General features: G+C 55.6%; 1 protein-coding gene across 3 annotated transcripts; it reads right to left on the bottom strand.

Annotated features, from left to right (window-relative positions):
- Window positions 1–916: 916 nt before the first annotated feature.
- Window positions 917–6192, bottom strand: MRGBP (MRG domain binding protein). 3 transcript variants are annotated; one of them, XM_022597633.3, is made up of 6 exons: window positions 5468–5993; window positions 4998–5119; window positions 3152–3304; window positions 2776–2857; window positions 2419–2493; window positions 917–1935 (listed from the first exon to the last, which is right to left on the bottom strand). In XM_022597633.3, exons 1-6 carry the CDS (start codon window positions 5613–5615, stop codon window positions 1748–1750), a joined length of 768 nt encoding a protein of 255 aa, XP_022453341.1. In that variant the 5' UTR covers window positions 5616–5993; the 3' UTR covers window positions 917–1747. The 3 variants fall into 3 exon arrangements, with proteins under 3 accessions (XP_022453341.1, XP_022453342.1, XP_022453343.1); XM_022597635.3 differs by having other exon boundaries at window positions 1844–1956; window positions 5468–6192; XM_022597634.3 differs by lacking the exon at window positions 3152–3304 and having other exon boundaries at window positions 5468–5677.
- Between the last annotated feature and the right edge of the window lie 11062 nt (window positions 6193–17254).

The raw sequence follows: 17254 nt of genomic DNA, 5'->3' as shown, positions 1-17254 counted from the left end.
GTGGGTGGGCAGGCTTCCCCGCTCTGCCCCAGAGAACAGACAAGCATGCAGCGGAGACAGGGCCGTGGCCCCAGCCTGCGGCGCTCAGAGCACAGCCTTCCCACGGCTGCCTGCGGCCACACACAAGGCTTGTTCTCAGGTGCTGCCCAGCTTCCACTTTACAAGTGCCAGTCACACCCAACTGCACCTGGGCTCCGTCTAGATCCCACCCCCCCCCCCCCGACCCGTGGCAGGAGGTTACCGCCGAGGCTGTGATCTTCTGCTGGAGACTTACCCCACGGGAGCCCCCCCCATGCAGCAGGTCTGACCATGGGGTGCAAGCTTCTGCCCCAGCTGCCCACACAGGAAAGTCGGGCTGGAAGGCCAGGGCTGCTCAGGGTCGGCAGACCCGACCCAAGACACTCAACCTGACACGAGACACTGCCGGACGTCAGCCCTGCCGGGGAAGCGAGTGCCGGCCTCCGACCCCGCGCCAGGTGGCCTCAGCCCATGGAGCTCCTGGCCTGGCCTCGTGGGCTCAGCCTGTTCTGACCTCGTGCTCCTGGTGCTGGGGGACGGGTGGCATTCAATGTCCTCGTGGTTTGTCAAGATGAGGGCGAGCACCTTCGCCGTCACTCGGGAGGCCCGGCTGTGCCTCTCAACACAAGCTCAGCCAGAATTCTCGCCTTCACGTTCGTTTGTTCTTGGGAAGGAGGCACCAGTTCCCGCTGGTTTGCTCTCCTGACATTTTGCATTTGAAGGGTTGCTTACATGCAACAAAGTAGCCACTGGAACCCGTTGTTACTAGGTTGTATATTCATTGTATCAAGTGATCCGGTACATCAAAGTTAGCTTCAGTTATAAATCTTGAAAAAATACAACTTCCTATTGTAGGAGAAGTTAACTTACTTTGGTATCAAAATCACACAACTCCAGGTTGCTTTTTTGTGTTTTAATGTCCCTCAGTCAAACACAAGCGTACCTCGGTCAGCCTGGGGCCCAGGCTGCGGCGGGTCAGCCCCACGTCCTGCCTCCCTCCACATGCTCATTTGGTCTGTTGCAAGTTACTTGAGAATACAAAAATAACCGCTACAAATTCTCTGTATCGGCATATAAAAACTGAGCAAAAATTATCTCAGTAGTCTGTTACCTTAAAACAAAACGTCTCAGAAAAAATACAACACAGGTTTAACTTCTGCAGTATTTTTTTTCATATAAAACACTAGTAAAATAGGCTCCTTAAAAATTAAATAGTGAAACACCAACCAAATTATATACATCGTTACAGTACAAGTGAGTGAGGCAAAACACCCAGTTCTCAGTCTCTCGGGTGGTGGAGGGGCCGGCGCCCGCGGCCTGACGCTCTCCTGAGGCCGCAGTCGGTTGACAGCGGTAGACAGATGGACAGATGGACGAACGGGAAGACTGGGGCTCCTCAGAGCACAGAGGGGGTCGGTGTGTTATTGCTGGCTGTGCCCCGCTCTCTGCCCACGCAGCCTGGTTTGCAGGCCCGTGCCAACGCTTAGCCACAGGCGCAGCTCAGCTGTCGTCACGAAGCCACGAGTGTCCGGCGTGATCGTGGCCTGGGCTCACACCTCTCGGGTCTCAGCATCTGAACGGGTCCTGTTCCGGTCGTCAGGGGCCATCTGAGCCCAGGCGATCTGAGTGGCACCGCGGGAGCCTCTGGCACCTGAGGGCAGGCAGCAGGCCCAGTGGCATTTGACCCGCCGACTGCCTGGTGACCACGGTGCCCGCCTGCCGTGAGCGTCTACGTCCGGCGCCGCTTGGCCGCGCTGGGGCTGGAGGGGTTGCTGTTGGCGGTCAGGACTTTGTCGGTGACCCGGCTGCGCTTCCGCTTGTCCGGCCCCTCTTTGGACCCCAAGTCTGAGTTGCTCTTGTCTTTGTCTTTACTGGACTTTTCTGTTGCTTTCCCCAAGCTTCCTGAAGATGAAAAAACTGGGAGACAAAATCATTTGGCTGAAAACAGAATATCCAAAATTTTATTTCATCTTCCTGTTCAGTTTAAGAAGTCTACACCTACATACATGACACTGACCCCAAAAGGCTCCTCCCGAACTGGGGGTGCCCATGTGGCCTGCCCCTTGGGGGAGCGAGGCCCAGCCATGCCCGTCTTTGCTCCTTGGGGTTCGCCCTGCACTGAGACGGCTGCCACCCGTTCCACTTCAGTCGGACACCCTCCTGCACCCCGTGACCACTGACCGGGCCCGGGGCCAGGCTGCCCTGTGCCCCCTTCCCCGCCCCGTGCCGGCCCCGTGCGTGACGTCCCAGCGTGGGAGGCTCTGCCTGAGCACACGGAAGCGGCCTTCTCAGCTGCTGAGCCAGACGCCAGGCCCTGGCTGCCCGTGACGGGGAGGCCTGGCCAGGCTGGGGTGCTGTGCCCCTGGGGCCCCAGGAGGGGCGGGCGAGCTCCATACTTACCATCATCGGCCACATTGTGGGGGTCCACGTCTTCCTTCATTTCCTCGTTCGTATCCTCCTCAATGACCACTTTTCCTGGGGGGAGACGGCCGACGGTGACCTAGAGCCTGGGGCGGTCGGCGCCACAGCCCCACCCGACCTGCAGCGGCTCAGGCCAGGGCTCCTCCTGACTCGGGAGGCGCGTATGTCCTTCAGGATGTCCTCCCCCCGTCCTGGGGGCCCCCAGACCTCCCCCTCCAAGAGGGCCCAGCATCCCCCTGCCAGTGACGCTCACTCCCCGAGGCTCCTGACCTTCACCCTGACACCACCACCCTCGGCCTTTCCTAGTTCCCAAATCTGCTCTCGCCCGAGTCTTACCTTCTCGGACTTCTTGAATGATTTCTTCTGGAAGGACGAAGTTCCTCTCTGGATTTGGGAATGGAAGAATCTCAGACTCATGCTGATGGCAAACAGGGCATTTTGGGTTTTTTTAAGAAACAAAGAAGAAAACTTGATTTTAAAAGTCACATTTAAAAGAAAATGTGACTAAAGATATGTAAGAGACAACTCAGGAGTGACCAATGAACACATGTGACCGTCTTGGGGGCTGCAGTGGGCAGGCGCAGGGCTGAGACCTTTCTTCTTTCTCTTGTGCAGTCTACAGGGGCTGGCTTGTCACAGAGACCCAGACAAGGCAAAACTACAGTGCGGGCCACAGGCAGGCATCACAATGGGAATAAGGGTTTAGTGTCACCTGAGATGATGCTGGGGCCGCTCCGCCGGCTGGCACGCCTCCGGGGGCAGAGTCAGGCAGTGCTGTCATGCCGGTGTGGCCTGGCTGCATGGGCTCCCCCTCCAGGAGAGCGCCTTCAGGGCCCGCGACAGCCGTGAGCAAAGGCCATGGTGCCTGGGTCCCGTGTCCGGGGGGAAGGAGCCAGGGAGGCAGGGGAGCCACCCCCGTGGAAACCAGGTAAGCAAAGCAAAATGGAGGGAGGTCACACACATGCCAGAGGGAGAGAGGCCCCGAAAACACGGACCACCAGACGAAGAGAAAGGTGAGCTGGTGGGAAGGGTCTCTAGGTTGGGAGGGGGGTCAGGAGACAGGGCCTCCAGTCCCCAACTTGGGAGCTGTGCTGACAAGCCAGGTGGTCAGCATGTAAATGTGCCAACCAGCATCCGGGAGCTTCGCAAACCCCGAGGGCTCCTGGGCTCATGGTCACCTTGTGGGGTGCGGTCCACAGACTCATATTTACGAGGCCCCAGGGGACCGAGGCATCAGCTCCATAGCGGTGCTGGGGTCTAAGGAAGTGGGGGGGGGAGGGGGGAAGGGCCACCTGTCCTGGGCTGAGACCCCTGGGTGGCCCCCCACAGTGTCACGTGGGCCCTGTGCTGGGCGTCACGGCCACAGGACCTTGGAGCCAGGGCCGGTGCCTGAGAGCCAACTGTCTCTCCTACCGCACCAGGGCCCCCCAGGACAGGGGCCCTGCCACACTCATCTCTGTGTCTAGCTGCTGGCCCCCAGCCTGGAGTCGGGGTGCAGGAAGTTCCTGGGGGTCAGGTGACCCCCAACGTGACAAGCATGGGAGCCCTGTGAAGCCTCTGAACACAGGAATTCTCGGGGAGCGGGGCCCCAGCTCATGGGCACGGCCCCTCTGCAGGGCCCGCTTTAGTTTAGCGGCTTGTCCTCGAGTTTCCAGGGTACTGACTGTGGGCCAGGAGGTCAGTTCCAGGGCCCAGCTGTCAGTTCCCCTTTCTATGCGAGGATGACGAGACGCAAACGACTTGCCCAAGACCAACAGGGAGCGAATGGCAGCGCGGTTTATGGACACAAGAAGGCCCGGGTTTCGCTCTCCACCTCACAGATGTGCAGCAGGTCTCAGCTGGGGGGCTGGGGCAGCCCCACGCCCCGAGGAGAGGCAGAGCCTTGCCTAACCCCAGCACGGTCTCCCACCCTGCTGGTCACCTGACATCCCCACTCCCACTCATTCTAAAGACACCCCGGCCTCCTCTGCGTTCCCTGACGCTCCAATGCCTGCTGCCACAGGGCCTTGACACCTGCCATTCCTCTGCCGGGAATGCCCACCTGTCTTTTCTGCCGTCCTGGTTACCTAGTTAACCTTTTCCCCCTCAGACACGGCCAGCTGGGGGTTCCATGAGGCCTGGGCCCCTGCCTGCCTGGTTCTCACAGAAACCACCATATTCATCTTAATGTGACTCAGACCCGGTCACCTCCCTGCCTGTAGCACTCGGGGACTTTCCACAAGACTGACAATGGCCTAAGAGCCCCCTCCCATGAGCTTCAGCTCCCTAGTTATCTCCTGGCAAGGTCTTAACCGACCACCCCCCAACCCCCCACCTAAGGTAGTTCCATGCGATAACTAGCTACCGTCATTAGGCTTGTGTTTTTCGTAAAACTACTCAGAGCTATCTTGTTCAACAACTGGTCCCCTGTGGGACATCCCAGACATCAAGGTCCCTGAGGCCAGGGCCCGGCAAGGACCCAGGGAGGAGGCATGGAGGGGGCTCCCTGCCACCAGCTCTGTCTGGGGAGCGAGGGGCTCTGGCCCTGGGAGGACTGGGGAGGGTGGGGTCCTGCTCACCAGTGCCTGCATGTCATACATGGTGCTCAGGTGGTCCCAGATGACCTTGGATGGGACCTGCCGCCCGATGTTCTGGCTGAACTTGTCTCGGATACAGATCATGTGGAAGTGCCGGTTCACACCTGCAGAAGGAAGGGGTCAGCTTGTGGGGAGGGGCGGGCCAGCAGGTAGGGTGGAGAAGAGAGGTGGGGGGCAAGGGGGCGAGAGGGGCCCGTGGTTGGAGGGGGTGGGGGTTAGGGGAGCAGGGGTGCGGGGGGAGAGGAAAGGGCAGGGGTCAGCGGGGAAGGAGTAAAGAGGGGCCTGGGTGGCTGGGCGCAGGAGCGGGGGCTGAGGGATGGGGTGGGGTGCGCAGGTGGGGGCAGGGTCGGCGGGGGTGCAGGCACAGGAGGCCCCGCCCCGTCCGCCCCGCGCGCGCCCCCGGCCGTTGCCCGCCGCCCCGCCCCCACGCGGGTGCGCGGCGCTCCGCTCACCGACGGGCTTGTGGCCCAGCATGGCGTGGAAGAGGCACACCTCCACCTCGGGGCTCCACACCACCGTCTCCTCGGCAGGGCTGGTGGCCGCTTCCCCCGGCCCCTTGTCGCCCGCCGCGCCGCCGCCGCCCACCTCAGCCTCCCCCATAGCCCGGCCGCCCAGCGACGAGCCCCCTGCGGGAGCTGGCGCGGCCACGGGCTCCGCGCAGGCGCACTCCACGGGGCGGGCGCGCGCTCGGTGGGTTCGCTCTCGGGCTCGCGCGCGGCGCTTGCGCAGGCGCAGCTGAGGGCTGGGTCGCGGCGCCCCCTGGCGGCCCGGTCCCGCGGCGCAGCGCCGTCAGAGTGCGGATCACTGGAAGGAGTGCGTTTGGGGAGAGGGATGGAATCGCCCTAAATTAGGTTGTGGCGATATCTGCACAGCTCGGGGTAAACCCCGCTGAACTGTACGCTTTAAATGGCGGAATTTCAAGTTACACCCCAGTAAAAAAGCTAAAAAGAAAAGCAACAGGCAACCTACAATGCCTGCGAGTGTGGGCTCCAAGAGCTTCCATTGCCCCTGGCCTGAGCGCTGCAGAGGGCTCCTGCGCACCGGGGCAGGGGCGTCCCGGCCCATCCTCCCCGACCCGGGCCTCTAGAGTGGTCGGCAAGTGGGGGTTAACCCTGGCCGCGGAGGGGCGGGGCCTGGGCCTGGGCGGAGTCTGGTCCGAGGGCGGGGCCAAGGGGGGCGCCGGCCTGGGGGCAGTCCCGTGACGAGCTCAAAGCAGCACCCAATCGAGGCCGCCTGCTCCACCCCGCCCCATCCCCGCCCACCTCGGGCTTCTCCCCGCCCCCTCCCCACCGGGTCAAGCCCACCGCGGTGCCCGGGGAGGGTACTCTAGGCGAGGAACGCTCTTCGCCTCCTGCTGAGTGTAGACTCTTCGTCAGGCTTCCGGGTCCCCTTCCGGCTCTGCGGCCTGCCAGCTATGTGAGCCGGCAAGGCACTGAACCTCTCCAGGCCGCAGTGCCCTCTTCCGTGCAATGGGAGCGACGACGGCGCCTTCCCCGGGGGTGCTGATGGGGGCTGGTTTCTGCTTGGGGACCCGGGCACACGCTCGGGCTTCTTAGCAAACATTTGGAGTCACTCTGGCCAGCCTCACCCCCTGGGACAGCCCGGGGACTCAGAGCCTGAGTCTTGGCTTCGCATCCGTGAAGGGCGATGCTGGTGATGCCGGTCCCCACAAAGTGGGGAGACATGGCCCATAGAGGATTCCACAATGGCCCAGGGCCACCAGCCGTCCTGGGAGCCACGATGTGGCTGGACGTTGTGATTCCAGCTGGGCCTGTGTTCCTCTCCTCTCTCTGACGCACAGGTGGGGCTCCCCTCAGGGGGTTGATGCGAGGTGGGAATGAAGCAGGGCCCAAAGCCACTTAACACGGGATCTGTCACACAGGAAGTGCTAACAGACAGTGGCCCTCACCATTTATCTCCCTACTGTTCCGGGACACGTCGTGGTACCTGCTCATCCCCTACCCCATCCCTGCCTTCTTCAATCTGGAGAGCCTCCTCCCCCAGGAACCGCCCCCACCCCCACCCCCCACCCCACCGACTGCCTTGGCTGGTTTGTGCCCCTCTCCTGCAGTCTCTTCGGCCCTGCCTGGAGTCAGCTGTGCCTGATTATTTTCCCCACTGCACTGGAGGTTCTGAGGGCCGGGCTGTGTCTTGGTCCTCTTTGGTGGCCACTGCACCTGAACCGTGTTTGGCCAGCTGCTGTGGTCCACAGACACCTGGTTCCCTTCGTTCTAGGCAGATCCTGGAATGCGTCCCTGGCAATCAGACTCGATGCAGAGAGACAGGTTGGACGATTTGGGCAAAAGGAAACCGTCTTCTCCGCATCTTTCTTACTCGAAGCCTCCCAGTTACTGCCTGTTTGTCTGCTCCACCAACTCTACCTGTGGGTTCCGTGCCCGCCTCCATGCCCAGCGTCAGGTTGGAGCTGAATGCCGTGCTCAGCTGCCAGGACTCTGCCTAATCCCAGTGATTTGGCTTATTTCCCTGTGTCGCACAGATGTGAGCACAGTTGGAGCTAGACTTAGGCAGGATTAAGGAACTGGGAGCACTGTGCCGGCACCTTCAGCCTCTGAGTTTCGGTGAACCAAGCATCAGGCTTCAGAGCGATTGGCTGCGCTGGTGACCCAGCGTGGGTGACTGGGCCATCTGGGAGTTATCTAGGATGAGCAGCCTCAAGACAAGATGTGGAAAAAAGTTTTAAAAAGTGAAATGCAGCTGGATAGAGAGATGTGTGTGGGCCCGGTGTGTATCCTTCTGGGATGATCATGAGAGTCTGGGCTGAAGGAAGCCCCTTAGCCCACGAGTGGAAAGCTGCTGGGGAGAAATTCCTCTGTTATGGGCAGTTTCTTCCCACCTGGTTACAAAGGCAAGGGGTGGGTGTCGTCTAGGGATGAAACATGGCTGGGAAAGAGGCGGTCACTCAGGTGTCATTAGCAGTTGATTGTTGAGTGCCTCCTGCATGCTTGGTACGGGGTGTGGGTAGGGACTGGGCATGGTGACTGCTCTGCTGGGAGCCCATAGTCTGGGGATCACACTGAAGAAGACGTAAGATCTTATGTGAAGGAGTGGAAGAGAAGGGAGCTTCCCTGGGGATGAGGACAGCCCCAGGTGGCAGGACTTCAGAGAGAGGCCACAGGTGCAACCAGGAACCTGACTCTGAGCCCCACACTCCTGATCTCAGTGCACAGGGGTCCCTGGATCCTGGCATGGCTCAGACACCAACCCTGGACACACTCTGGGTGCTCAGAGCCCTGGGCATGCACTGCAGGGGCTAGCTAAGACCAAGGGCTTCCCCTGGACGTTCTGGGCAACTAGACCTCCAGGGCCCTGGGAGGGGTGGGGGATGGGTAGCTCGTCCCCCAGTAAAGAAGACATTGGATCAAACTACCAATGTTATTTTTCACAGAACTAGAACAAATAATTTTAAAATTTGTATGGAAATACAAAGACCCTGAATAGCCAAAAACAGTGAGAAAGAAGAACAGATCTGGAGGAACCATGCCCCCTGACTTCAGACTATACTATGAAACTACAGTCATCAAAACAGTATGGCACTGGCACAAAAACAGACACATGGGTCAGTGTGGACAGAAAGCCCAGAAATAAACCCACACACTTGTGGTCAATTATGTACAACAAGGGAGGCAAGAATATACAATGGAGAAAAGACAGTCTCCTCAATAAGTGGTGCTGGGAAAATGGACAGCTACATGTAAAAGAATGCATTTATAAAATTTTCTCACACCATATACAAAAACATAAACTCAAAATGGATTAAAGACCTAAATGTAAGACCAGAAACCATAGAACTCCTAGAGGAAAACATAGGCAGAACACTTTTTTACATAAATCATAGCAATATTTTTTTTAGTCTGTCTCCTGAAGGAAAGGAAATAAAGGCAAAAATAAATAAATGGGACTTATTAAACTTAAAAGTTTTGCATAGCAAAGGAACCCATCGACAAAACAAAAAGACAATCTACTGAATGGGAGAAAATATTTGCAAACGATATGACTGGTAGGAGTTAATATCCAACACATATGAACAGCTCATACAACTCAACATCAAAAAAACAAACAATCAGATTAAAAAATGGGCAGAAGAACTGAATAGACATTTTTCCAAAGAGAAAAATGCAGATGGCCAACAGGCACATGAAAAGATGCTCAACATTGCTAATCGTCTGGGAAATGCAAATCAAAACCGCAATGAGATATCACTTCACACCTGTCAAAATGGCTACCATCAAAAAAGAACACAAATAACAAATGTTGTCGAGGATGTGGAGAAAAAGGAACCTTCGTACTCTGTAGATGGGGATGTAAATTGGTCTAGCTGTTGTGGACAACAGTATGGAGGTTTCTCAAAAAACTGAAAATAGGGCTTCCCTGGTGGCGCAGTGGTTGACAGTGTGCCTGCCGATGCAGGGGACACGGGTTCGTGCCCCGGTCCGAGAAGATCCCACATGCCACGGAGCAGCTAGGCCCGTGAGCCATGGCCACTGAGCCTGCGCGTCCAGAGCCTGTGCTCCGCAACAGGAGAGGCCACAACAGTGAGAGGCCCGCGTACCGCAAAAAACAAACAAACAAACAAACAAAAAAAACAACTGAAAATAGAACTACCATATGACCCAGGAATCCCACTCCTGGGTATATATCTGAAAAACAGAAACAAAAACACTAATTCAAAAAGGTATGTGCACCCCAGTGTTCATAGCAGCATTATTGACAATTGCCAAGATATGGAAGCAACCTGTGTCCATCAACAGATGAATGCATAAAGAAGATGTGGTGTACACACACACACACACACACACACACACACACACACGCACTGGAATACTACTCAGCTACAAAAAAGAATGAAATTTTGCTATTTGCAGCAACGTGGATGGACCTGGAGGGTATTCTGCTAAGTGAAATAAGTCAGACAGAGAAAGACAAATACTGTATGTTATCACTTATATGTGGAATCTAAAAAATTAAATAAACTAGTGAATATAACAAAAAAGAAGCAGACTCACAGATATAGAGAACAAACTAGTGGTTATCAGTGGGGAGAGGGAAGGGAGGAGGGGCAATATAGAGGCAGGGAATTAGGAGGTACGAACTATTAGATATAAAATAAACTACAAGGATATGTTGTACAACACGGGGAATATAGCCAATATTTTATAAAAACTATAAATGGAGTATAAACTTTAAAAATTGTAAATCACTATATTGTACACCTATAACATGTAATATTGTACATCAACTATACTTCAATAAAAAAAATAAATAAGTTAAAGAAAATGATGTTGAGTTCCCCTCTCCATCCGACCGCGTATTCCACCTGCACAGAGCAAGTAGGGTCACGTGACAAGCGTCATGCCAAAGTCCCTGTGCCCGTGTGTGTGAGGGGCTGTGTGGCTTCACTGCCCTTCCCGTGTAAGATGAGGGAGGGTGGGTGGGCACACCCTGGGGGCTACACACGGGCTGAGGGAGGGAGCGCCGGGAGAGGCTGGTGGCGAGAGGGGAAGTCGACACGAGGTACGTGGGGGAGGTGTGTGTGAGTGTGTGCATATGTGTGGTAAGGAGGAAGCCTAAAGGCACTAAGTACTGAGAGAGAAATACCAATAGAGCCCACAGATATTGTACGCAGAACAAAGAGTGCTTCGTATTAAAAAACAAACTTTGAAAAGAAATCAGCCCACCATTTATCTACCTTTCCATCTATCTATTTGTCTATCCATCTATCGTTTATCTATCCATCTATCATCTATCTTTTCTACCTTTCCATCTATCTACCTGTCACCTTTCCATCTATTTATCTGTCTGTATATCCATCTATTTTTCATCTATCTATCCATCTATTTTCTATCTATCTATTTATCTACCTTTCCATCTATCTATCTATCTATCCATGTATGTATGTATGTATCTATCTATCTACCTTTCCATCTATTTACCTGTCTGTCTGTGTATCCATCTATCTGTCATCTATCTATGTATCTATCCATCTATTTTCTATCTATCTATGCATCTATCCATCTATCTATCTATCCATCTATTTTATATCTATCTATGTATCTATGTATCTATCATCTATCCATCTATCTATCTATCCGTTTTCTATCTATCTATGTATCTATCTATCATCTATCCATCTATCTATCTATCCATCTGTTTTCTATCTATCATCTATCTATGTATCTATGTATCTATCTATCATCTATCAATCTATCTATCTCTCTACCGTGTGTCCTTTTGCACACGGGGCTTTTTGAACCACATGAAGTGAGCTGCCCATTCAAAAAATTAAATGAAAAAATCTAACCTGCGACATACTATTTGCAATCACTAACAAATGATAAATTTAATTACTTTTTATGAGGTATGATTGATGTAAAACATTCTATTAGGTTTCAGGTGTACAGCATAATGAGTTGATATTTGTATGCACTGTGAAATTGTCTACTTATTGAGAAAAGATGTCATATTCCTTGTCCGGAAAAGAAGAGGGCTGTGAAGAACCAGCGGGCGGGCGCCGGGCTGAGGGGACCCGAGGAGAGCAGAACCCCAGGGCTCCACACTGAGATGCAGGCTCAACAGGAACCTGGGCTCTGCACTGAGCTCAGGTCGTGAATTAACCACTCACCACCCACAGCCCTGCCTGCGCATGTGCCGACACTTGTACGTAAGCAACCTCACCGCGGTCCCACAGTCAAGGACAGGGCCAGGAACTGACCTCCAGAAGCCACGCAGCTGTGACCCCCCTCTCTCCCAGCCCACCAGGCCTGCTCTGCTCTGGTCCCCATGTGCTCTTACCTGGGCTCCCTCTTGCAAGCCACCCTCCAGCCCCCTGGGGCCACAGATACCTCCCCTACCTTTACCTGTCTCTCTCCTGCCCAGACTTCAGCTCTCAGGTCCAAGGTTGCCGCCCCAGGGGCCTCTCCTGACTCCCAGACAAGAGGGGCTCCTCTGCTTCCGTCTGGTGCCCACGCGGAGACCTGGGAGGGTACACTAATGGGGGTGGAAGAACTGGGCGCTGGCGGGGGGTCCTGCTCGCCCACGGCCGTCCTCGGGCCTCGTCCCAACCTCTGGACCGGGAAGACAGCTCTGTCACCTCGGTGCCCGGGTCTGAGGGGCCTGAAAGGTGAGGAACCAGCCTCAGCTTGCAGCCCCACATCACACCTCTAGGGGGAGTTTCCCACCCACTGTTTGGACCCAAACCAGGGCTCCTGTCTCAGAAACCTGCAGGCAGGAGCCTAGTGAGGGCATTTCCTGTTCCCTGGGACCAGGCCCACCCCAAGGGTGCCAGTTAGGGTGTTTTTTTTTTTTAATTTAATTAGTTAATTAATTAATTTGGTTGCGTTGGGTCTTCGTTGCTGCGCGCGGGCTTTTCTCTGGTTGCGGCAAGCGGGGGCTACTCTTCGTTGCGGTGCGCGGGCTTCTCATTGCGGTGGCTTCTCTTGTTGCGGGGCACGGGCTCTAGGCACACAGGCCTCAGCAGTTGTGGCGCACGGGCTTCAGTAGTTGTGGCTCGCGGGCTCTAGAGTGCAGGCTCAGTAGTTGTGGCGCATGGGCTTAGTTGCTCCGTGGCATGTGGGATCTTCCCGGACCAGGGCTCGAATCCGTGTCCCCTGCATTGGCAGGAGGATTCTTAACCACTGTGCCACCAGGGAAGCCCGTTAGGGTGTTTTGAAAAAGAAGTCCAATTCTTCAGGCCGGGCACTTGAGGAATCTCCATGATGACCTCAGGGCCATTTGTCCCACCCGCTGGGGGAGGTTCTGTGCTCAGCCCCGGCCCTCGTACTGTTACCATCCCCACCACGTCACCCATGGGGCCCAGGGGAGGTGGGGAGCCCCGGGGGGAAGGCTCAGCTGCTGGTCACTCCTGACTGGTGGGGTGCTCAGCTTCCTTTTGGGGTTGCCAGATTTAACATGTAAAAATAGATGATGCTCAGTTAAATTTGAATTTCAGTTAAACAATGAATAATTTTGCAGTGTTAAGTATGCCCCAAATGTCGCATAGGATAGACTTATATCCAAAATTATCCACCGTTTATTTAAAGATCAAAGTTAACTGGGTGCCCTGTATTTTACCTGTGACTCCTCACGGCTTTTGACTGAATTACCTTCCGGTCAGCAGCTTGGTTTGTCTTGAAACGTGAGGGCCGCCAGGTCCACGGTGTTCTGTCAGGCTCCTGCTGAAGCGAGCTGCAGAGAGAGGGACAGGGCGGCCCCGTCACCGCAGGGGCTCGTTAGGATATGTAGAGGAGCTGACGGATGCAGGCTCTGATGGCTGCGGGGCACTGGTGCTACAGCAGAGGGCCCCCCGGGAGGGGTGCACAGCCTCCTGCCTTGACGAAGGGATTCTCGGTGCGTTTGTGCGATGGAAAGCCGCGTGGAATCCTGCCGGGTGTGCACCTCAAGTCCCTGGGTCTGGGGAAGGAGGGAGCGAGTTCCGATAGACCCAGGCTGCTCGGTCGGCCTCTTGCTGGCAACCTCGGCATCACCTGGGACTTGTCAGCAGTGCAGCGTCTCCCCACACGTGCGCACGTGCACGCAGCTCCCCTCCAGGGGCCTCGGGGGGACCGAGGTGGGAGATGCCGCCTGACCACCTCCCACGCTCCCCTCCAGTGGCCTCGAAGGCGGTGGGGGCCGGGCTGAGCTGCTTTTTATCGTCTTTTTATTTTCCAGTCTCTTGGGGGAGGTGACCTCTCGTTTCCTGCCTGTCCTGAGAAGTGTGGCCGTCCAAGCCCTGGGTCACAGCCCTTTGTCATCAGAGCGAGGCCCTGCTGGAAGGTCTTTGTTCAGCTGTGGGAGCCGGTGGCCTCACCTGTGACAGCAGGGACTGAGCCGATGGGAAATGAGAGGAGGGTCTCCCGGGCAGTGGCCGTCATGATCTCCTTTGTGGTGGGGAAACTGAGGCAGGCTGGGTAAGTGGTCCCCTATACAAGGTGGGGGGCCAGGCTGAGTGCTCTGCTCGTGTGCCCCGGAGCACCAAGCCCCACCCTCTCACCTCCCCTGAGGGTGGGGTGCCACAGGACAGCACTCATTTTTCCCTTCCCTCCCAGCCTCCTCCTGTGGCCCCAGGGAGCCTGGGGACCCCTTTGCACTGGTGCCCTTCCGGGGGAGGGGACCACCTCTGAGGGCTGTGGAGGTGGTTCGAGGTGTGGGGAAGGGGCCCTGCCACACACAGGAAGGAAGGCAGATCTGGGTTGTGACCGTGCACAATGGGCCTTGTTCTCAGCTTCTCCGTGTGGTGTGGCCTCACCTCCGGGGTGGGGCGGGGGGCAAGGAGCAGACCCTTGATCTCCAGAGGCTGGCCTCTTACCGGTGTCAGCTCTGAAGACCCCTGTCCCCAAGATGACTCAGCCAACTCCTGCTTCCCCCAAGCCCTGTTCTGTTTTTCTTAATGAGGCTTTTATGCAGTCAGCTGATGGCGAGTCATGCATCATTTTCCACTGTTACTCTCACCTCCTTGGCTCTCCTGGAGCCCTGGGACAATTAGGACTTCAGAGACACCGCAGGACGACGATGTGACAGTCGTGAGATGTGTGGAGCCTGTGCCTGGGTGACCAATCATCTCAGCTCTCAAGGCAGTTTCAGCGGGACGAGCCAGGCGGGATGTGTTTACAGAGATGGACTCTTTCCCCATTAATTCAGCTGCCAAAGGCCAGCTCTGTTTTCTTGAGCAGAAGGGAGAAAAGGAAATGATTCTTTCGGTCAACGTGGAGAATGGCTAACACTGTCTTTGTAAAAGGAGCGATTCTTTTCACAGGCGAGAGAAATCATCCTGAAATAAAATCCCTTCCGCCTCACACTTTCTGAAGTCGGGGTTCACAGCATCTGGGCCTCGGCGTGGTTTCTGTCCGCTCTGAGGACGGAAGGCGTGGGCTTTGAGGATCGTCAGTATGGGCCTCAGGTGTGTACAAACTGCAGCCCAAATATGGACACAACGAAGGGGGACAAAGAAGTGACCACTGGGCTCACAGTTGCCCGGCAGGACTGAAGCAAAAGGGCCCCTCCTCGTGTTGTCTCAGGACCTGGGGGCAAGGAGAAAAGCCAGGAGCTTAGAGAGAAACAGGCATGATCCCTAGAGACTCAGAGCCAGAGTGACGACAGCCGCCTCGGGCCCGCAAGGTTCACGAGGAGAGTGATGCTGGGCCAGAGCCGGGCCAGCCCGCGCCTTCTTCAAGCGTGAGGCCAAGGTGCTGCCAGGCTCGGGGCCTCCCTGACACGACAGCATTGGGAAGGAGGTGGGTTCACAAGACAGACGCGACCCCCGAAGGGAGTGTGGCCGCAGGTGCGGGGGGGATGCAGCAGCACCGTTTCATTCCCTTCCCTTGGCCCAGCACAGCCCCGGGCTCCTGGAAAACAACGTCTCTATCATCAAAACACTTAAGTGCCGTTAATGAGCGTTACCTGGCTAGAAGCACTGTCAACCAGAGAGGAAGTCTTGACCGTGTCGTGGAGCGGAAGGTCAAAGTCTCCGATCAGACGTGTGAAGGGACACTGTGACCAGCGGGGAAGGAGAGCTCACACCACAAGGTTGGGGCGCGTGGAGCAGATGGCTAAGAAACAGGTTTCACTGTGTTCTTGAAAGTTACAAAGGCGTCCTCTCCAAGACAGAGAGTAACCCTCTAACCTAGGGAAATTGCGGGGTGGGAGAGGAGTCAGCAAGGAGCATAAATGCCCCAAGTCTACCATCTTTCAGAGCGAGTGTATGTTGAAAAATCAAGAAATAAAGATGTCAGCAGATTTAAGGTTCTCGTGCTCACCCCGTGTCTTATAGCTCGGGCTGCTGTAACAGAGACCGCACGCTTGCGGGGCTTATCCACAACAGACGTTTATTTCTCTCGGCCTTGGAGGCTGGAGGCCTGAGATCAGGGAGCCAGCACCGTCGGGTCCTGGTGAGGCCTCTTCCCAGCTATAGACGAAGGTCTTCTCCCAGTGTCCTCACGAGGTGAGGGAGCTCTCTGGGGTCCCATTTACAAGGGCACTAATCCCATTGTGGGGGCTACACCCTCATGACCTCATCACCCACCTCCTAAGGCATCGCTTTGGGAATTAGGGTTTCAACACTAGAATCTGGGGGGACACTAACGCTCAGACCGTAGGACACTGGAAGAACTAGGAGGAAACTCTGGAATAGACGCGCCTGGGGCATGGGGTGTGTGTGTGACAGGAGGGACCTGAGAAGGACCTGGCTCACCAGCATCCCAGGCTGCGGTGAGCATGCTCAGAATGGAGCCTGACACACAGCCAGGTGCCACTGGGAGAGGCTGTCACCTTCTGACCCTCTGCTCTGTACCCTCTGTGCCATCCAAACTGTCTCGCACCAGCTCTCTTTTTACGTCTATTAAAAAAAATAAAATCCACCAAGGCAATGATCTCAGATGGTCCAGAAGAGGATCCATAGAGAGACAGGGGTTGAAAAGCAAACTCAGGCAGATGCAGCGACCTGGTGCATCTGGAGGTGGGGGAGGGGTGGGCCAAGATGCTCTTGTATGAGTCATACAACTTGAGCTTGAAATTATTTCAAGTTAAAAAATTTAAAAATATATAGAGATGGAGAGGAAAAAAGATACGTGAAGGAAACCTACTGCGACAGTGAGTTTTGTTTTGAAAACTAGCATTGTATAATTTCATACATGATCGATTCCCAAATCCTGGCCTTTCTAGGTATTCCAGAGCAAGGCTTTCTGATTAAAATAATTCCCCAAACCTGCTTTGTAAAATGAAATCACTTCCATTTCATGTTAAGTCCACAGATGGAGGTGGTCAGCATGAGGTGGTGGTGGGGAAGGCAGAGGGGAAATGAAAAGAGCTTTCAGGGCTGACCCCTCAAAAGGATCTCATGGGGTCACCAGGGGTCTCCCGTGAGCATTGGGGTATCTCTGACAAGACCACTTGGACCAGTTATAGTCCTAAAGATGGGGTGGGGGGCCTGCTGGGGTAGGGGTCACTCCAGAATCCTGGGAACTCATGTAGAGGCAGGTCCTGGTTTCAGCATTGGTTGGAGGAAACGCAGTCATGAAGACCCACCCGCCCCTTGGTTTTACACAGGAGGGGAAGGACCCCCGAGACTTGGCCTGGGTGCAGCTGAGGACTCCCATGGCTCCTGGCAGCACCAGAACCCACCGTGTGATGCTGGGCCCCTGTCCCCCCCGAGGAGCCATCACGGTCCTGGCCGTGAGTGTGGTCTGTCCTGGGACAGAGCGTCTGGCGGGAGCTGTCCTGAAACAGTC

Source organism: Delphinapterus leucas, chromosome 15, assembly GCF_059928025.1.
Source record: "Delphinapterus leucas isolate spDelLeu-1000000601 "Yukka" chromosome 15, BTC_Dleu_Yukka2, whole genome shotgun sequence".
Classification (NCBI taxonomy): Eukaryota; Metazoa; Chordata; class Mammalia; order Artiodactyla; family Monodontidae; genus Delphinapterus; species Delphinapterus leucas.
This window is presented reverse-complemented; position numbering and strand designations above follow the sequence as displayed.